This window comes from Hippocampus bargibanti, linkage group LG07 (genome assembly GCF_051943395.1).
Source record: "Hippocampus bargibanti isolate YZ-2025 linkage group LG07, ASM5194339v1, whole genome shotgun sequence".
Classification (NCBI taxonomy): Eukaryota; Metazoa; Chordata; class Actinopteri; order Syngnathiformes; family Syngnathidae; genus Hippocampus; species Hippocampus bargibanti.
The window spans coordinates 6,294,516-6,317,424 of NC_142740.1; the positions used below are offsets into that span (position 1 = coordinate 6,294,516).

The 22,909-nt window shown below is 40.2% G+C and overlaps 1 protein-coding gene across 1 annotated transcript in view; it reads left to right on the top strand.

The window, feature by feature from the left end:
* Positions 1–22,909, top strand: part of nos1apa (nitric oxide synthase 1 (neuronal) adaptor protein a) — a 58,598-nt gene that overhangs the window by 9,835 nt on the left and 25,854 nt on the right. The window contains exons 3-4 of the mRNA XM_089001658.1: positions 13,735–13,827; positions 18,648–18,706. Coding sequence (XP_088857784.1) covers positions 13,735–13,827; positions 18,648–18,706 — 152 coding nt within the window. The remainder of the gene's footprint in view (positions 1–13,734; positions 13,828–18,647; positions 18,707–22,909) is intronic.

Here is a 22,909-nt window from a genome sequence, read left to right on the forward strand (position 1 = left end):
TGAAGTGGGGGACAAACAGAAGTGGGATAGGGAGGGAGGGCAATAGAACAAACACCGCGCGACACCCACCTCGCCACTTCATCTGCGGACTGAATAAAATGTCACCTCATCATGTGACCCAACCAGCAAGTGGCATCCCGTGACGGTGCCGCCATTTTCTTTTTTGTTACACAGCAAGGGAGGTTTACAACCTTTTTTTCCCTCACGACAGCATCAATCCTCCCACTTTAATAATAATAATACAGTGATACCTCCATTTACGAACCCCTTGGCTTATGACCTTTGGTTAACGTTAAATTTATGAACATTTTAGCTTGGCATACAAACTATTTTTCAGGATACACACAGAGCGCTACAATGACTGATGTGTCGTTCGCAAACAAGGAAATGACAGCCAATTTTTTGTGTCCTCTATTCCCCGCCCCCAGTCTTCGGTTAAAGCCATGTGATTGGTCATGAACACAGCAATGGGGGGCGGGAGGGAGTGAGAAAATGGATAGAAAACAGTGAAATTTGGACTGGTTTCAACTTTGATCGTTCAAAGGCAGAGCGTAGACTGCAAGGTTAAAATATCCAATCAATCAGGCTCCACCAATAACCCGCACAAGCCATCTGTACACTTGATGCAAAAAGCTATCAACCGAGCTAAACAGAACACAATTGATGAGGAACAAGGTAAAATTATGGCAGAGAAAGCACCTACAAGGGATCATTCCTCAAGATGATGAAAGAAGAAGGCTACGGTCCTCATCAAGTGTTTAATGCTGATGAAACCGGCCACTCCATTCCATCAAGCCATCAACGACCATCACAAAGGTAAATAAAACGACTTTATTATACTGTACAGTTTATTTTTTTAATTATAATAACATAGCACATTTATTATACATAAAGTAAGATATATTTTGTGTAGTTTTAAGGTTTAGGAATTAAAAAGTAGAACATTATGTTTTATGGGGAACTGGGAATGGATTATTCTCATTTTAATGGTTTCCTAGGGGAAATTAATTTTTGGAATACACACTTTTCGCCTTACACACTGTCTGGGAACCAATTAAGTTCGTAAACCGAGGTATCACTGTATTATAACATAAAAACTTCCATCAGGCCAAGTGGAAGCGTGTAAAATGGTGAGGTAGCCGTTTCCTGCCTTGCAAGGTCGTCACTTTGTTATCAGCAAGCAGCTCACAGGTTGACTCATGCGGGCGGGCGGACAGCGGCTGAACAATGACAACGCGGCAGTAAAGGTTGCCGGGTGACAACAAATCCAGATTTGACTGACGGAGCGCCACCATAAGGCAGATGAAAAATACAGCAAAACAAAAAAAAAATGGCCCCGAAAGATTTGCTGTGTTAGGCTAATTTTGAAGGAAAATTTGAGTACAAATCGGGTTGTTTTCTTGATGTATCCTGCAGGGGATGATGGGGAGGGGTTGGTTTCATTGCCTTGCCATTTAAAGGACAACCGACGTCACTTTTTTGTTTTTTGTTTCTTAACTGATATCAGAAAAACGCTTTCCAGCATCTAAAATACCGAAAACATGCAGTATGATATTTTTATTCAAATGCAAAACACCAATAAAAATGACTTAAAGTGTCCAAAATCTGCAAATAATTGAGCTGCGAATTAGGCATTTTCAGAAAGTCCCGCCCCCAGTTCGTGACGTCACGCCAAGACGTCTTGCCTTGCTCAAGAATCAAAACAATGGCTTCAGATTCAGAGAAGATGCTTTCTTGTTACGCATCCAGTGATGAATATGATTCAAATAGTTCTGAAGAGGAAAGCATACATGGTTGCAATCGATTAAAGAATTTATTCCATCATTTTGAGGCATCTGGACTGCAATGTAGCGTCCTAGAAAAGAGGCAGAAAAATGACGACCAGCTCCTGTGAGGAATGAATCAGCCCGTTTCCACAGGCTGATAAATTCCTTCCATGAAGCTTGGACGCCCTCTTCTGGCGGCTTTCGGGTGCAACACGAGGTCCCCAGACAACACAAGTACAGCAAAATACTGTATTAACCAGTTTTTTTCCTAGATTATTTTTTTTCCAATTATCATGAAATTGAAATAATAGACTCATTAGGATGTAATTAAACTAGTTATGACGAAAAAACAATTTTATTCCGCGTCATATGGTACCACCGTTTTGAACGAGATTTGTACAACTAATATGAAATTATGAATTAATATTTATTATAAATTTCACTGGTACCGCTGGGAAAAAATGGGTTAAGACGCAAAGACGCACACGTGATGGAAGGACTGCTAGAATGCGTCTTTTTTACGGTCCTTTAGTGACGTCACATACGGACTCGTCACCAACTCAAAAACAAGACTTCCTGAATATTCAGCGCGAATCTTAAAATGTTAAATATAGCTACATGCGATGGAATACAGTAAAGTCTCGTTATATCGATATTCAAGGGAGTCCGAAAAAATATCGATATAACCGGGACTATCGATATATCCGACCCTGTTTACATGTAATTTTCTCCGTGCGTGCATAGAAATAGTATCGATATAACGAGACTTTACTGTATTTGTAAAATACGCTCAGTAGAAGTCATTTGAAGCCATTTTAGAAATGATGGACACAACTTGTCCGGAGACGTCGGTGGTCCTTTAAATTAATGTACTGCAACAAAAAATTGCTGTAGGGGGTTCTCGTGGGTATCCACAAACATCAGGGGTGTCAAAGTCATTTTTTTTGCTGCGGGTGGGCCACATTGTAGTTCCGCTTTCCTTTTCGGGGGTGGGTTATGAACAACAATGTTTCATCTCCTCTACATATTACATACAGAGCGGACAACAAATGAATGAATAACTAGTTTTCAAATTTGAAGTGAAAAATAATGACTGTTATTGTGCTTTACATGCGACAATTTGACATTTTGGTTCCGATTTTAGCAAACAAAATGGGGGTCAATGTTGGATTAAATGTTGTTCTTCTGGTTCGGTTCTTCATTCGTGTAGTCTAAATATTAAATCAGCAGGAAGCAAGGTGATATACAAAAAAGAATATGTATTTATCCGGCAGCTAGAGGATGATCTAGGAGAGGGAGACAAGAGCGAGTTGGCGGCGCGCGTCCTAAACAGATATAGACAACAGCAGTGATGTCACTTTGGAAAGGACCTATCATCTGCTAGATACAATCATGAATATTTATTATTAAACTGAAACATGATAGCTAGGTTTGTATACTAACTCAGTACATAAGCTGAGTGCATGTATACTAACATATACAAATAATTAAACTACATACACGTATAGACTAACTAACTTCTAAGCATAAGTAGAAATAAAATAACATTGGATGTTTTAGGATGTGTATATAACTAGTTCTAACAGTCAACATGCTTGATTTGCTTTGGGAAGGCCGAATAGAACGATGTGGCGGGCCAGATTTGGTCACCGAGCCTTGACTTTGACACCTGTGATGTACGGGGTTTGCCAGCTAGCTGAATAGAAAGAGAACTAGCTAGCTTGATTGCTAGCGAGCTTGATAGATGAGCATGGAATTTCGCAAGTTTAATTTGCTTTCGCGGGCTGAATAAAATGATGTGGCGGGTCACATTTGGCCCCCGGACCTTGACTTTGACATCTTGATGTAAGGGATTAGCTAGGTAGCTGAATAGAAAGAGAGCTAGCTAGTGACTTAGCTAGCTGAATAGATGAGCATGGAATTTCCCAAGTTGAACTTGCTTTCGCGGGCCGAATAGAACGATGTGGCGGGCCAGATTTGGTCCCCGGGCCTTGACTTTGACACCTGTGATGTACGGGGTTTGCCAGCTAGCTGAATAGAAAGAGAACTAGCTAGCTTGATTGCTAGCGAGCTTGATAGATGAGCATGGAATTTCCCAAGTTTAATTGGCTTTCGCGGGCCGAATAAAATGATGTGGCGGGTCACATTTGGCCCCCGGACCTTGACTTTGACATCTTGATGTAAGGTATTAGCTAGGTAGCTGAATAGAAAGAGAGCTAGCTAGTGACTTAGCTAGCTGAATAGATGAGCATGGAATTTCCCAAGTTTAACTTGCTTTCGCGGGCCGAATAGAATGATGTGGCGGGCCAGATTTGGTCCCCGGGCCTTGACTTTGACATCTTGATGTAAGGTATTAGCGAGGTAGCTGAATAGAAAGAGAGCTAGCTAGTGACTTAGCTAGCTGAATAGATGAGCATGGAATTTCGCAAGTTTAATTTGCTTTCGCGGGGCGAATAAAATGATGTGGCGGGCCAGATTTGGTCCCCGGGCCTTGACTTTGACACCTGTGATGTAGGGAGTTTGCCAGCTAGTTGAATAGAAAGAGAACTAGCTAGCTTGATTGCTAGCGAGCTTGATAGATGAGCATGGAATTTCGCAAGTTTAATTTGCTTTCGCGGGCCGAATAAAATGACGTGGCGGGTCACATTTGGCCCCCGGACCTTGACTTTGACATCTTGATGTAAGGTATTAGCTAGGTAGCTGCATAGAAAGAGAGCTAGCTAGTGACTTAGCTATCTGAATAGATGAGCATGGAATTTCCCAAGTTTGATCTGCTTTCATGGACCGAATAAAATGATGTGGCGGGCCAGATTTGTCCCCGGGGCCTTGATTTGGACACCCATAGATTAGATCGAACGACCGTTATCACAGACAGATTTGTGACGTGCCTCGAGATACGTTGTAACGAGGTTCGAGCATACTGCGCATATTCATTGCGTTCATAACGAAGAATCGTGTGATTGGTTGTTATGGATTTCGCCTTCACTCGTGCTGATGTGCGAATTTCTCTTGCAACTGAAACAGTAATGGCGCCGGCGGCCATGTTGTCTTGACGGAGGTAATAATTGGATTACCCCAAGAGATTATCGCTGCGGCACTGCCAGCGGCGCTCCAAATGACTCCCAAGGCTTTTAGATCTGGGCGGATGAAAGAGACTTGAAGAAATTGCATGATGAGGCGATAGAAGGGGGCGTTGATAGTGGGCGAGCGCGACGTGGCATTATGTTGCCTTCCATTATGGTTTTCATCGAAGCTTTTCTTCTTTCTTCCATTAAGCGGTGTGTCGCGGCTATCGGCCTCACTCGCCATTCAAACCCTGGACCTTCCTACTTCCATGCTAACATCCTAACCAGTGGACATCAGCAGTGCTAACTAGGGGTGTACAAATAGCAGTTACATAAAGAGGAATATGTTCAACTCTCGAGCTAGCTAGCTAACTAGCGATTGAGCAAGCAAGCGATTGAGCTAGCGGGCGATCGGGCACGCAAGCGGGTGAGCGACTGAGCGAACTAACTAGCTCTCTTTCTATTCAGCTAGCTGGCTAATCCCTTACATCACAGGTGTCCAAGTTAAGGCCCGGGGGCCAAATCTGGCCCTCCATATCATTTTATTCGGCCTTCAAAAGCAAATCAAACTTGTGAAATTCCATGCTTATCTATCAAGATATCTGGCTAGCAGGCTTTCTAGCTAGCTAGCGATCTAACTAGCTAGCTAGTGATTGAGCTAGCTCGTGAGTTTTTACTAACAAATTCATTCATTCTATTCCTCTAGCTAGTGAACTCGTGATCAAGTTAGCTCACACTCTAGCTAGCTATCTTTCAATTCAGACAGCTGGCTCATCTCTTACATCACAGGTGTCCAAGTCAAGGCCCGGGGGCCAAATCTGGCAGGCCACATCATTTTATTCGGCCTGCGAAAGCAAATCAAGCATGTTGACCACCATTTTGTTTGCTAAAATTGGAACCAAAATATCTAATTGTCGCATGTCAACCACAATAACAATCATTATTTTTTATTTCAAATTTGAAAACGAGTTATTGATTAATTTGTTGTGCGCTGTAGATGTCATACTTGGAGGGGATTAAACATTCTAATGGCTTCCACAAATTCACGTCCACCTTATCGCGCAAAGGTGTCGTTGCGCAGCAACGGGATGAAATTGCAGCAGCCGCATCAGATTTGCGGATTGGACCGTGTGACGAATTGCCGCTGTCACTCACGCTGATGGCAGCTGTCGTAAAGGTTTCCAAATTGCAGTTATCATGTCGGAATATCTATTCATACAATGATACCTCAGCTTACGAACTTAATTGGTTCCCAGAAAGTGTGTGTAAGGCGAAAAGTTTGTCTGCCAAACATTTATTTCCCATAAGAAACCATTAAAATAAAAATAATCCATTCCCATGTCGTCATAAAACATAATTTCCTACCGAATAAGCCTTTTTATGTAGAATAAATGTGTGATTGGATTTTAATGAAAGAAATAAACTGTACTGTATAATAGTCGTTTTATTGACCTTTGTGATGGTCGTTGATGTAGTTGCTTCTTGTTGTTATCCGAGTGAAGTTGCCGTGCTTTCTCTGCGATAATACCCTCACTCACACTGTCCCCTGCGAGCTGATTTTCGTTCATACAAATCAACAGTAGTTTTTCAACCTCTTCTATTGCCTGAGACCATTGCTTGACAACACAGAAACACCCTTAGCCACACGTAGCAATGATCGACTTAGCATACTGGTACTGGGACACTAAGTCACACAAACGCACACCTCGTTGGTGTTTTTTGATGATCTCCTACTTCTGCTCGACCGTCATTTACTTTTGTGTCCTCTTCGGTTTAACGCGAGCCTGTGGTGGGGTCTTTTTTGTCCCATAATAGCAAAAGTACTCCACTCGATAGCAAACCACGTCTGCACTCAAAGGGGGATGGAAAACTAGTCTGCCAGGCACTGTGGCGCTGTTCGCTGTCCGCCAAAAAACTAGTTCGTATGCCAAGATTATATCCTTGCGAATGTAATGTTTGTAAGGTGAAAAGTTCATAAGCTAAAGTGTTCGTTATGTTAAAGTGTTTTTTTACAGTAATCCCATTGGCTTACAAAGCTTTTGGTCTACGAACGTTAAATGTATGAAATTTTTACCTTGGCATACAAACTATTTTTCGGGATACACACGGAGCTGCCACATTGAGTGATGTGTCGTTCGCGAACGAGCCCGTTCTCCTAACAAGAAAATGGCAGCCGACTTTTTTTTGGTCCTCTATTCCCCGCCCCAGTCTTTGGTTAGAGCCACGTGATTGGTCAAGAACACAGCAGTGGGGAGGGGGGTTAAAGAGACAGGCAGCCGACAGAGAGAGTGATAAAATGGATAGAAAACAGTGAAATTTGGACTCGTTTCTGCTTTGATAGTTCAAAAGCAGAGTGTAGACTGCAAGGTTAAAATACCCCATCAATCAGGCTCCACAAATAACCCACACAAGCCATCTGTACACTTGATGCAAAAAGCTATCAAACCAGCTAAACAGAAGACCATTGATGAGGAACAAGGTAAAATTATGGCAGAGAAAGCACCTACAAGGGATCATTCCTCAAGATGGTGAAAGAAGAAGGCTACGTTCCTCATCAAATGTTTAATGCTGATGAAAGCGGCCATTCCATTCCATCAAGTCATCAACAACCATCACGAAGGTAAATAAAACGACTTTATTATAAAGTACAGTTTATTTCTTTAATTATAATACCGTAGCACATTTATTAAACATAAAATAAGGTATATTTTGTGCAGTTTTAAGGCTTAGAAAATTAGAAACTATGTTTTATGGGGACCTGGGAACGGATTATTCTCATTTTAATGGTTTCCTATGGGAAAATAATGTTTGGGATACACACTTTTTGCCATACACACTGTGTCTGGGAACCAATGAAGTTTGTAAGCCAAGGTATCACTGCACTAGAAAAATCCATTTTTTTAAAATCACATTCTGTAATACTCAAATGTAAAAATAATAATACTCTGATCATTTAGTGCGGGTGTAAAAACACATTTTTTTGGAAACTGTAATGAACGCTAGCCTCACTCCACCCTGAGGCTTTCCCATGTCGTACGACTGTCAAAGAAATAAGCCTCTTTGGTCGCTAGCGCCCCGACCGTTAGCTAATCCGCCATCTCACCAAGATAATGAGGCCCAATGAGGGATTACGGTACACTGACTGACTGATTTCCGGCCAGCCACTGCCCGTTTCAGACAAAATGGCGGGTTGCCATGTGACCCTCGCTATCGCACATCGAGAAGTCAATCTTCTTCTTAGATGTTATGTAGTCGTTACGTGTTGTTGTTGCTGTGTGGGTGGAGCGCTTTGTAGATCAGGGAGCCGGTGGAGATGAGTGAAGTGCTGCCAGGTTTGTAATGCAGGTGACGACTTGGTTACGTGGAAATATTCAAAGTTGAATCATGCCGAGCAAGGGTGACATCGGTTTTTTTTCCCCCCCCCGAATATCATCCGCTTTGAATTAAAAAGAGATGGCCTAAATCTGCCAGAAACGTTTTTTGCCCCGCTGCGGGCAATTTCCAGCAAATGGAGTCACTTGAACAGTCCTCGGGGAAAAAAAGAAATCATAATAAATGTAAAAAATATATATATAATAATAATAATTGGATTGGGTTTGCCTTTATCAGTCTCGCAATGGAGAATTTTACATTTCACAGCAGCAAAGTGATGAAAGAAATGAAAGTAGAAAAAGAAAATACATGAGCTGCTGGAAAGGTTGCCACTCTCATGGCGCCCTCTTGAAGTCGAAAGAACAAAAACAATTAAATAACACAAAGACACAGAGAGTCATTCCTTCTTAAGCACTTTCTGTACCCTCAGGGACATCATGGTGGAATGTGCACGTCAGCTACAAGCTAAATGTTGAAAGCAATAGCATTCGATTAGATAGCTAATAGCCAGCGAATAGATAGCAAGCTAGCTAGCTAGTGAATAGATAGCTAATAGCGAGTGAATAGATAGCTAATAGCTAGTGAATAGATAGCTAGTAGCTCGCGAATAGATAGCTATTAGCCAGCAAATAGATAGCTCATAGCCAGCGAATAGATAGCTAATAGCTAGCAAATAGATAGCTATTAGCTAGCGAATCCCTCTGTCAAAACTGAGAATTGTGTTCCGAATGTGTGTTTTATATACAGTAAAGTCTCGTTATATCGATATTCAAGGGAGTCCGAAAAAATATCGATATAACAGGGACTATCGATATATCCGACCCTGTTTGCATGTAATTTTCTCCGTGCGTGCATAGAAATAGTATCGATTTAACCGGGACTATCGATATATCCGATATCGATATAACGAGACTTTACTGTATATACAGTAAAGTCTCGTTATATCGATATTCAAGGGAGTCCGAAAAAATATCGATATAACCGGGACTATCGATATATCCGACCCTGTTTGCATGTAATTTTCTCCGTGCGTGCATAGAAATAGTATCGTAATAAGCAGTACTATCGATATATCCGATATCGATATAACCAGACTTTACTGTATATATATGTATGTATATATATGTGTGTGTGTATATATATATATATATATATATATACACACACACACACACACACACACACACATATATATATATATATATATATATATATATATATATATGTGTGTGTGTATATATATATATATATATGTGTATATATATGCCTATATAATAATAATACATTTAATTTCAAGCGCCTTTCAAAACACCCAAGGACACTTTACAATAAAAAGAATAAAAAGAAAGCACACAACAATAAAACCATAAGTAAAATGATAAATAATAAAATTGCATATTGAACTAGACAGTGAAAGAAATTTTAAACAGATGGTTTTTGAGGTGGGACTTGAACAAGGTATATTTTGTGTAGTTGTAAGGCTTCGAAAATTATAAAGTAGGAAATTATGTCTTATGTGGACCCGGGAACGGATTATTCTCAATGGTTTCCTATGGGAAATTAATTTTTGGGATACACACTCTTCGCCTTACACACTGTTTGGGAACCAATTAAGTTCGAAAACCATGGTATCACTGTATATGTATATTTATATATATCCGGACATTCCCTTTTTTTACATTAAATTGAAATGATCCCAAATAATAAAGAATTTGAATGGAATAAATCGCATTTAGTGTATATTTTCCAGGCTCTCTAACGGAAATGCAATTTCCCGGCAGCTTCTTCTCTCGCGGTCAGTTCTAATCTGCCGTTTTATAAGCAGCAACAAGGGAGCTGCTTTTCATGATGAGGCGCTCACAGTATTCATAAGAGGTTAAGGTATTAACTCGCTTCACGCATCACCCACGGCGATGAACTCTGTTCCATTACTTTGACAGACCGTCTTCTTCGGGGGAAACGGACAAGTACTCTGTCTGAATACCATTCGTAGATAATCAACAAGGTCAGTCCTGAGATGCGTGAAAACGACCTGAGAGAATGCACTTTTTGTCATGGGCCTTCATTGGAGCGCAGGCGGGTTTCACATTTGGAATGTAGCGCATCTTCTTTGTGGCACTTCCAACTTTGTAAGATCGATGATGATAAATTTGCTCACAGGAAAGTCGTCTTAGCCATGCCGCAATGACCTATAAATCATGGTGATTTACTATCTATTAGCTAGGTAGCTAGCTATTAGCTATCTACCGAGTTAGCTACCTCAGAGCTATCACTATCTAGCTGACTGGCTATCTAGCTAGGTATTTGTTGGCTAACGATTGGCCAGCTAGCTAGCTTTCTATCTATTTGAGTTGCTTCTGGGTTGGGTGGGCGCGTGTGGCTGCCACTGCTCACCCGCAGAGGGACTGGTCCTGTGACTGTGGAGTGATCTTGAGAGTTTTAAAAGGCCCTTAGAAATGAAATGTATTATTATTATTATTATTAGCTCGCTTGGTAGCTTTCTATCTGTTTTGAGTTGTTCGGGGTTGAGTGAGCGCTGGTGCGTGTGGCTGCCGCTGCTCACCCACCGAAAAACTGGTCCTGTGGCTGTAAAGTGATCTTGGGAGTTTTTGAAAGGCGCTTAGAAATTAAATGTATTATTACAGTAAAGTCTCGTTATATCGGTATCGGATATATCGATAGTCCCGGTTATATCGATACTATTTCTATGCACGCACGGAGAAAATTACATGCAAACAGGGTCGGATATATCGATAGTCCCGGTTATATCGATATTTTTTCGGACTCCCTTGAATATCGATATAACGAGACTTTACTGTATTATTATTATTATTATTATTATTATTATTATTATTATCTCACTTGCTAGCTTTCTATGTTTTGAGTTATTCGGGGTTGAGTGAACGCTGGCACGTTTGGCTGCCGCTGCTCACCCACAGAAGAACTTATCTTGTGACTGTAAACCTTGAGAGTTTAAAAAGGCACTTACAAATGAAATTATTATTATTATTATTATTATTATTATTATTATTATTATTATTATTATTATTACTACACCACTTTATTGGGCCAGATAAGCATTCGGGCGTTTGATGGGGCCTCTGCTCAACATTATTTTTAGGTAACATCCGAGTTACGACCGGGTTCCGTTCCGACAAAACGGTTGTAAGTCAAAATCCATTCAAAATGGCCGACGTGATGTTTACACGACAGGCTGGTATACGATGTCAATCTGTTGTTTTTAAGCAACATTTTCTATTGAATACTATTATATACCAAACTGTTTACAGTTCATTGATAAATTTGATCACTTTTAGTGTCATTTTTATCAGTTTATATTTTGTATTTTTAATTTTTATGACTGTATAACTGTACCTGTAAAACCGGGAAAGATGGAGGACAATGATTCGCTGTGGCGACCCCTGAAGGGAAAAGCCGAAAGGAAAAGAATAAGATAACTGTACGTATAATGTATACAAAACTGTTTACTGTACAGTTCATTCATAAAGGTTATACTTACCTTTTAGTGTCATTTTTATCATTTTATATTTCCTATTATCGATTTTTATAACTGTATAACTGTGCCTATAAATCAGGGGTGCTCACACTTTTTCAGCATACGAGCTACTTATAAAAACAACCAAGTCAAAATGATCTACCCACGACAAAAATGCAAAACATAATTATTTTCAAATGTTTTAAGGATTCTTTGTATGTACAATGTATGTTGATGTACCTTGCATAACTGAATAAGCCAATATTGCACAACACACATAATAACTACATATACATAACATAATAAATAACTATTAACATTTTTTGTAATTACCTGACTTTACTTTGATGACTTGCACTGAATTGAATCTGCCAGGGATGCATAGTCCGTACAGTAGCTGCTGACAGCCAGCCTCAAGCACATTTCCAAATGTTCATCATTCATGGTGGAACGGTATTTGGACTTAATGATCTTCATGTAGGAAAAGGCTGACTCACATAAATAAGTGGAGCCGAATAATGCAGTCAAGGAGGTAGCACATTTCCTCACGTTGGGATAGTTTTCCTGTGTGAGTAAGTTACAGAACAGCAGTGAGAACACTCACAATCTCCGATGTCTTTCCACATTTGCTGGGTTAAATCCTCAGCCGTGGCTTCACAGCGCCGTGTAAGTGTATGTCTTGACAGCTGCAGAGCTTTGATTGAAGATAATATCATTCATTCATCTTTCATTTCTTTCATAACTTTGCTGCTGTGAAATGTAAATTTCTCCACTGCGAGACTAATAAAGGCAAATCCAATCCAATCCAATATCTCTGCCTTACTTTTAAAGTCTCTGAACAAGGAGTCAGCTGCTTCAACGAATGCTTCTTTTACCATCTCTCCGTCTTGGAAGGACTTATTGTTTTTAACGATGGCGTGACTCACCCGGAACAATGCTTCGGTTGGCGGCTTTCGCTTTTGAAGTATGTTGAGTGAAAAATGACTGCTGTCTGGACAACTGGGATTTTAGTTCGTCCACCGTTTTCTTTCTCAGCTGGCTTTTCGGCGGGAAGTCAATGTCGTATTTTCCATGAACAGTCCGAAAATGCCGCTCCACATTTTCCCATTCCGTATGAAAGTAATATGTTTTGCCCCCTTACTTGGTCCTGCTTTCTCACTCATTTTGATCACCATATGTTTTAGCAAGGGCTTAAAATCTGAGGAAATTCGCTGACTAGCTTGTAAATTTTGCTGCGTTTAGCGCCGTTGTTTACGCATGCACGGCGACCTAAAGGTAAAAATTCAGTTCTGAATGGTTGCCCTGTATGTCAATCAAGTGACGGGACGTTTGATAGGCTGACAAATGTTTTTTTTTACTGTCACGCTGTGATCGACCAGTACTACCTCCGCGATCGACCAGTAGATCGCGATCGACGTAATGAGCACCCCTGCTGTAATGTATACAAAACCGTTTACTGTACAGTAAGTTTATACGTTTTATACTTACCTTTTAGTGTCGTTTTTATCATTTTATATTTCATATTATCTATTTATATTTTATATTTAGATTTTATATAGTGGGTTAAAGTAAACACTTATACGTAATGAATACAGCTGTTGAAAAATCGCTCTCACTGCTAATGGCCAGAAGAGGTCGCCCGACACGCACGCTCGGACGCCGAAAGGAAAAAAGCAGTGTACAGTACAACAGTAGATGTTGCTGAGACGGTATCTGCACTGTATAACTACTGTATTGACTGTAGTCACGCAGTAGATTGCTGTGCGAGTGGGTGACATGCTGGCTGGCCAAAATTGTAGTACGCGTTGCCGGCTGCTAGTGCGTTGCGGTGCCAGGCGTAGAATTTCTATCAAAAAATGGGGTCTGGCGGTCGTAAGTACGTGTGTTCGTAAATCACGCTGGTCGTAACTCAGATGTTACCTGTATTTTTTATTGTTTTTAATCCACGAATGTGCCTGGTGTTCTCTCAGCTCTTTCCTCTGCTCAAGACAACGCCATAATCCGTGTTGACCTCTGCCCTCTCTTCTCTTTGCAGTATGAGTTCAAGGTGAAAAACATCCGAAAGAAAAAGGTCAGCATCATGGTGTCCGTGGAGGGCGTCAAGGTGGCCTTGCGAAAAAAGAAGAAAGTGAGTCACCTCTTGTCATTGTCCTTGTTGTGTATACACAACGCGCTGAGCACGGCGTTCTTCTCGCTAGGTTTGGTTCTGTGTCTTTAGCATTTGAGGAAAACAAAAAGTATACAGTGGGGCCTCGGTTTTTGAACACCTTGCCTTACGAAATTTTCGGTTTACGAATGTTAAATTTATGAAAATTAAACCTTAGATTAAGCACTACTTTTCGGGATACACACGGTGCGCTGCCCCACCACGGCTGGCAGTGTAATCTTCGGCGGAAGAACACCAAAGCACACGACCGAACAACGCTCCAGCTGGCCTACCTTTGCACACCCCCTTTCTATGAGGGCACATGTCGATCGATCGTCGATCAACGATACTTTTGCTGTTATGGGACCAAAAAAGATCCCACCACAGGCTCATGTTCAGCCGAAGAAGACACAAAACAAAATTACAGTTGAGGAGAAGAAGGAGATCATTAAGAAACACGAACGAGGTGGGCGGTTGTCTGATTTAGCGGCCCGGTACCGATATGTTAAGTCCACCATTGCTACCATCCTTTGCAACAAAGCTTTACACAAAGGCTTGATTGACTCGATGCTTTCACATGTCTAATGACACCGAACTTGTCACGTGCGAGTTGACAGCTGGGGCGGGGCTGCCGCTCCCGATCTTCGCCAGCTGCTGTCAATCCCCTAATCGCCGACACTGGGACATTTAAAGGACAACCGACGTCTCCGGACAAGTTGTGTCCATAATTTGTAAAATGGCTTCAAATGACTTCTACTCGGCGTATTTTAATGAGATTCCACCGCTATATTTTGCGTTTTAAGCTGAATCTTCCGGAAGTCTTGTTTTTGAGTTGGTGACGAGTCCGTACGTGACGTCATAGAAGGAACCTGACTGAAAAAAAGACGCATCTTAGCGTCTTTCCATCACGTCAATGTATTTTGCTGTACTGTTTTTTTTTAAACCTTGTGTTACACCCAAAAGCCGCCAGCAGAGGGAGTCCAAGCTCCATGGAAGGAATTTATCAGCCTGTGGAAACGGGCTGATTCATTCCTCACAGCTCGGTGGCCATTTTCTTGCCTCTTTTTGGGTGAGACATTCCCCCCGCCCGTTTGCCTCAAAATGACACGGAATACATTCTTTAATGTATGCTTTCCTCTTCAGAACTATTTGACTCATATTCATAACTGGATGTGTAACAAGAAAGCATATTCTCCGAATCTGAAGCCATTGTTTTTATTCTCCAGCAATGCGAGACGTCTTGGCTTCCTAAAGAAGGCTACGCACACTGACCAATACTTACTTTTTGACTCTAACCACCCTTTACAACACAAACTAGGAGTTATCACAACCCTCCAGCTAAACGAATACCAACTAGCATTGAAGGTAGAGAAAAGGAGTCAAAACATATCAGGAGAGCACTCACTAACTGTGGGTACCCTCAGTGGTCATTCAACAAATGTCAAAAAGAAAGAATAGGAAATGAAACCAAAAATTCTCAAGATACAAAAAGAAGAGGAGTAGCAGTATCTTACATTGCAGGAGTTTCTGAAAAATTACAAGGAGTCCTTTGGCAACACAAAATTCCTACTTATTTCAAACCGATAAACACGTTAAGGCAAAAATTAGTGCATCCAAAAGATAGGCTACCAAATGAAAAACAAAGTAATGTAGTTTATTCCATACATTGTAAGAATGAACATTGTAAAGAGCAGTACATTGGGGAGCCTCAGCAAATTCTCAAAAAAAGACTTTATCAACATCGCAGGGATAATACAAGTGGGCCTCAATCGGCAGTACATTTGCACCTAAAAGCTAGCAACCACTCATTTGACGACAATGAGGTTAAAGAACATAGATGGTTTGAAAGGGGGGTAAAAGAAGCGATTCTTATAAAACAACAAAATCCTTCATTAAACCGGTCTGGTGGGGTGAGTGGTCCTCTGCTCCCCCCAACCTGAGAGTAGGGACCTATCATAGCTGTGTCCGGCGCCGCCATGGCTGGACATTAGGGATATATAAATAGGGCCGATACGACCAGTCAGACTTTAGTTCGCTGACGAAGCCTCTTGGATAGGAGGCGAAACGTCCGAAACCTTCACTTTTGTACAGATGACGGCTGAAGAAACCTTCTCATCGACCCTACCCTGCTATCTACATACCTAGCTATATATATATATATATATATATATATATATATATATATATATATATATATATATATATATATATATATATATTATTTATTTAGATAATTAGTGTATATATTGTATGATTGTATGTACTATATATATTAAGGGACTGTCAATTAATGTAATTTTTTATAATATATGTATATACAGTATATATAAATATAGATAATCTCATCTCATCTCATTTTCCGTACCGCTTATTCCTCATTAGGGTCGCGGGGGTTGCTGGGGCCTATCTCAGCTGTCTTCGGGCACGAGGCGGGGGACACCCTGAATTGGTTGCCAGCCAATCGCAGATTATAGATAATCAAAAACATTTTTTACGTTCATTGACAGTCACTTAACCAATCAAGCTGCAGAATAAAAAAAACTGTAGGAGATAAAACTGTGAAAAATGTATCGTGTTCGAGCCACAAATGATGACATTTGAGTCGCATGGATCGGGAATATTGTTTCCATATGAGCGTAATTTGTGTGGCTGAGATGCGTCGGAAGCTGAGCCGTCAGCGTTCGCGTTGGGCGTCAAATGTCAGGCGGCATTCTCGCAAGCTTATTTCCAAGTCCAAACGCAGCGATGGACCCAAGATAAGAGTGATTGAAATATGGAGTCAACAAAGCACCGGCACAATGGTGAATCGCTTAGAATAATTGCTCCCTTGACATTCTATTGTGACATTGAACCCCTATGGGAGGGCCAAATAGCTGGGGGGGGGGGGGGTTGATTTTTGTCATAGCTAAAAATTCCAAAATGTTTTATGAAACTTTTATTTTGATAGACTGACAGCCTGCTTGGATTAAGAAAAAAAAACATATTATTTTAAAAAATGCATTATTCAAAACATGGTTTTAACAAATGTCCACATTATTTTAATAATGTGATTAAAAAAAGGAAGCATCGTTAAAAGATGTATTTAAAAGATAGGCATTGTTAAAAATAAATATTAAAAAAATGTTGACATTATTTTTAAAATGATGTAAAAAATATACGCATTGTTAAAAAAATGTATTGAAAAAAACGCATTAGCTAACAAATGGATGCAAAAAATGCATGCAGTGTTTTAAAAAATGGATTTGAAAAAAATGTACGCATTGTTAAAAAATGGATTTAAAAAATTACACGTTATCAAAAATTGATCTAAAAAATGAACGCCTTATTTTTAAAGTAGGATTAAAAAAATATACGCACTGTTAAAAAATTATTTTAAAAAACGCATTATTTTTTACAAATGCGCATTATATATATATTTATACATTTACATAAAATGTACGCTTTTTTATTTAAATTGGTAAAAAAATTGATTTAAAAAAATATACAGTATTTAAAAAATATTTAAAACATGTATACATAATTTCTTAATGGGTTTTAAAAAATGTACGCATTGTTTAAAAATGTATTTTAAAAAATGTAAATTATTCTTAAAAATTATTTAAAAATGTACACATAATTTTTATGGGTTTTTAAAAAATGTACGCATTGTTAAAAAATGATTACAAAACTACACATTATTTAAAAAAGTATTTAAAAAATGCACACATTTTTTATGGGTTTTAAAAAAATGTACGCATTGTTAAAAATTGGATTTAAAAAATTTCACATGATTAAAAATTGATTTAAAAAATGAACGCATTATTTTTAAACAATGATTTAAAAAAATATACGCACTGTAAAAAATGTATTTAAAAAAATGTGCATTATTTAAAACATGGTTTAAAAAATGTACGCCTTATTTTTAAAAAATTGATTAAAAAATGTACGCATTGTTTAAAAATTGATTTTAAAATATTACACATTATTTTAAAAAATATTTTAAAAAGTACACAATTCCTTCATTATTACACATTATTAAAATTGATTTTAAAAAAACATGCGCATTATTAAAAAAAAAGGATTAAAAACATATACGCACTGTTAAAAATGTACTTAAAAAAACACTATATTTTCTATTATGCATTATTGTAAAAATAGGTTTAAAAAATGTATTCATTATTTTTTGGAAATGATTTTAAAAAATCACGCAATATACGCATTGGTAAAAAAATCATTTAAAAAAATTACACATTTAAAAAAATTATTTAAAAATGTACACATAATTTTTTATGGATTTTTAAAAAATGTACACATTGTTAAAAAAATAATTAAAAAACTTACACATTATTAAAAATGTATAAAAAAATGTGCCCATTATTTTTAAAAAATGATTTAAAAATATATATACGCACAGTTAAAATATTCATTTAAAAAAAAGCGCATTCTTTTTTTATAATGCGCATAATTTAAAAATTTTGTTTAAGAAAAATGACGCATTATTTTTAAAAAAACGGATTTAAAAACAATTTACACATTATTTACCGGTGTGTTGGATCATTCGAGGACAACCTGGACAACAGATAGCACCGACCAGCAGGAAAAAGAACCAATTCGACCGGTTTCTTCTTCAGTAGTTTCTTGGTCGGGTCTTTTCCATGCAGTTGATGTGGCGCCCCCGTAGTGGTGAAACCCTGCAACTGCATTTAAAACACAATCGCTCGCTCGGCACAGCTGAACCTAAACGCCACGTGGTTTTTAAACGCAGGAAAAACCGTCGATTGAATTCAGCAGTCCTAATTTGTCTTTATTTTTTTGGATTACAGAAGAAGGAATGGATGTGGGATGAGAATAAAATGATGGTGATGCAAGACCCCATTTACAGGTAAGGTGGCAAAAATTATTTGCTACATCGCTGGCACGAATGATAAGCGTTAAAAAAAAAGGCAATGACAAAGAAAAAAGTGCGATGTCTTCCTTCATTTATCCTTTTTTTAATCTTATTACGTTGTGCTTGTAAAAGAGCCAGGCACAGATGGTCGTTGTCAATCAACGTTAGTGATGAGCTTTTTCAACCGGCAGACTTTGCCCTCATGTAACCTTCCCAAGTGCGATGCAGGCGGTGAAAAATCACTTTGGCGGTGGTCCATTGCACAAAAAATGACCCTAAAAATGGACACATGGCCTTTGTTATAGCTATCTGGCTAGCTTTCTATCTATTTGAGTTACTTCCGGTTTGAGTGAACGCTGGCGCGTGTGGCTGCCGCTGCTCACCCACAGAAAAACTGATCATGGTACTAAAATGAAAGGTGATTAGAAATGGAATGTATTATTATTATTATTATTATTATTTTTACTATTATGATTATTATTACTATTATTATTATTATTATTATTATTACACAGTGATACCTCGGCTTACCAACATTAAATATAAAATTAAATATAATAAACATAATAACTAGTTTTTGGCGGACGAACCAAACCACACAGCGCCACCATGGCTGGCGGACTAGTTTTCCACACCCTCTTCTTTTGAGTGCAGATGTGGTTTGTTATCGAGTGGATTTGCTATTATGGGACCGGAAAAGACCCCATCACAGGCTAGTGTTAAGCCAAAGAGGACACAAAAGAAAATGACGGTCGAGCAGAAAAAAGAAATCATCAAAAAACACCAACGAGGTGTGCATTTGTGTGACTTAGCGTCCCAGTAGCAGTATGCTAAGTCGACCATTGCTACGTGTGGCTAAAGGTGTTTCTGTGTTGTCTAAGCAACGGTTTCAGGCATGCTACAGCTTCATGTTTGCTTTCAACATTTAGCATGTAGTAGACGTGCACATTCCACCATGACATCCCTGATCCACTGCTGAAAAGGATGCTTTGATCCTCTCCTGTCACGGTTTGCGAGGTGGTGATGGCGGGTTCGGATCCCAAAAAGCAGGCAGGAGGGAGCAGGAGGTTGTTTGACAAATTGTATTAAAATAAAGGTCAGCAATAACAAAATGTAAAACATCAAAATGATCTGAATGGAAAAAATACAAAGTAGCAAAAGAAAACCAAGTGTAAAAGTCCGCCAAGGTTAAACAAACACGTACACAATGCATGCTGCAACCAAGCAGCAAACAAACAATGAAGCGGCACCGGATGGTCGTGCCGGGTGTTCTTTTAAATGTCAATGATTAAACGACCAACACCTGCAAGGCTGCAGGCAGGGCTGACGTCGCTACCCGCCAATCTGATCGGGACGACCAGCACCTGTGAGGTGCAGGCGGGGGCGACAGCGCCCCCCGTTGGTCGTCAACCAGATCATGACAGTACCCCCCCTTCAAGGGGCTGCTTCCAGAAGTCCCAACAGTCTCCCAAAAAGGTCCACTCGCCAGGGAACGGTCGGTGGAGAGGGCAACCGCTGCCTCTCCAGCACACGACGGGCGGCGGCCTGATGGGAACGGGACTCGGCCTGGGGTGGACGAAGACGCGGCACGGATCGTCGTGGGCGTGAGTGCGATCCCTCTCGCACGTTCACGCGACGGCGCATGGCTCTGCGTGGACGTCGAACTGCCAGGCGCAGAATGGCACCCCGTACGGCCGTATGGGACCAGGTCTCGGCCGGACGCCGACGTGGGCGTGAAATGCCCGGCTACGGGGGAACGAGACGGGTCCAGAGCCGCTCCGGGATCCAGCGGTGAGTGGGGTCTCGGACTGACATTGATGCGGACGTTGCACGGCTCGTCGTGGATGAGACTCAATTCGTCATGCACGACGACAGCGTGGCTGGACCTGGGCGTGCAATGCCAGTCACCCAGTTTCACCCTGGACGGCCACCTGGAAGGAGGTCTCGGCCGGACGTTTACGTGGACGTTGCGGCTCGTCGAGTGACGCAATTCAAACTCGACGAGGCTTGCGCTAACGTGGACGTAGCATTGCCAGGCACAGGGTGGAAATGAGACGGGTCAGATGTACATGCGGGATCCGATGGTTGGCCGATTCATTCTGTCGCGGTTTGCGAGGTGGTGATGGCGGGTTCGGATCCCAAAAAGCAGGCAGGAGGGAGCAGGAGGTTGTTTGACAAATTGTATTAAAATAAAGGTCAGCAGTAACAAAATGTAAAACATCAAAATGATCTGAATGGAAAAAATACAAAGTAGCAAAAGAAAACCAAGTGTAAAAGTCCGCCAAGGTTAAACAAACACGTACACGATGCATGCTGCAACCAAGCAGCAAACAAACAATGAAGCGGCACCGGATGGTCGTGCCGGGTGTTCTTTTAAATGTCAATGATTAAACGACCAACACCTGCAAGGCTGCAGGCAGGGCTGACGTCGCTACCCGCCAATCTGATCGGGACGACCAGCACCTGTGAGGTGCAGGCGGGGGCGACAGCGCCCCCCGTTGGTCGTCAACCAGATCATGACATCTCCTCTTTCATCGAGAACTGCTTCATGTCATAGAGAGAGTATAGCAAGTGCTAAAGAATGTGTCTTTGTGTTGTCATATTATTTGTTATTTAACTTTTTTTTGGTTTTGTTTTTACTACAAGATGGCGCCGCAAGAGTGGCTGCCTTTCCAGCACCTCCTGTATTTTGTTTTTCTACTTCTTTCTTTCCTTTCCTCTTCCTTTCATAACTGCATAACTGCTGTGTTACTTCCAGGTAGAGTGAACGCTGGCGCGAATGGCTGCCGCTGCTCACCCGCACATAAAGAATCCAGTGACTGTACAGCAGGGGTCTCAAACTCGCGGCCCGCCGGCCAACTGCGGTCCCCGAAAGAATATTTTGCGGCCCGCCTTGATATGAAAGATTAATGTTAGTGCGGCCCGCATGATTGATATGAATAAAACTTGTGTGTGGAGCTGAACAAGTAGGCAAGAGAAGCCATGTTTAGGACAGCTCATGTTCAATATTTTCTTTATGTGAAGAAAGTTAAAGGTTAAAGAACTGTGAATACAGACATTTGAAACTATATTAAAATTAGTTTTCCTGTGGGTTTTTTTTCAGTCTTCTGTATCTGCCTTATGATCATTATAATTATTTTATTTATTTATGACTGGTTAATTTATTTTTTATTCATTTTTCCATTTCTTCGTTTATGAAAAACCTCTGTTGATTTGGAATACCAAAAATCAGCTAGCAGGGGACCGTGTGAGTGAGGGTATTAGCACGGCAACTTCACTCGGATATCAAGAAGCAACTACATCAACGACCATCACAAAGGTCAATAAAATGACTTTATTATATAGTACAGTTTATTTCTTTCAGTACAATACAATAGCACATTTATTATACATAAAATAAGGTATATTTTGTGTAATTTTAAGGCTTATTTAATAGAAATTTATGTTTTATGGGGACATGGGAACGGATTATTCTCATTTTTAATGGTTTGTATTGGAAATTAATGTTTGGAAGACACTCTATTAGCTATCTATTTGCACTCTTTTAGCTAACTGGCCGGCTAGCTAGCTATCTGGCTGGCTATCTATTAGTAGCTAGCTGTCTAGTTGGCTATCTATTGGCTCTATTAGCTATCTATTTGCTATCTATTAGCTAACCGTCTGGCTAGCTAGCTATCTGGCTGTCTATCTATTAGTCGCTCGCAGTCTAGCTGGATATCTATTGGCGATCCATTCGCTTTCTATTAGCTATCTTTTTGCTGGTTTTTAGCTAACTGGCCGACAAGCTAGCTATCTAGCTGGCTATCTATTAGTAGCTAGCTGTCTAGCTGGCTATCTATTTGCTCTATTAGCTATCTATTTGCGCTCTTTTAGCTAACTGGCCGGCTAGTTAGCTATCTGGCTGGCTATCTATTAGTAGCCTGCTGTCTAGCTTGCTATCTATTTGCGATCCATTTGCTTTCTATTAGCTATCTATTCGCTGTCTTTTGGCTAACTGGCCGACAAGCTAGCTATCTGGCTGGCTATCTATTAGTAGCTAGCTGTCTAGCTGGCTATCTATTGGCTCTATTAGCTATCTATTTGCTATCTATTAGCTAACCGGCCGGCTAGCTAGCTATCTGGCTGTCTATCTATTAGTAGCTAGCAGTCTAGCTGGATATCTATTGGCGATCCATTCGCTTTCTATTAGCTATCTAT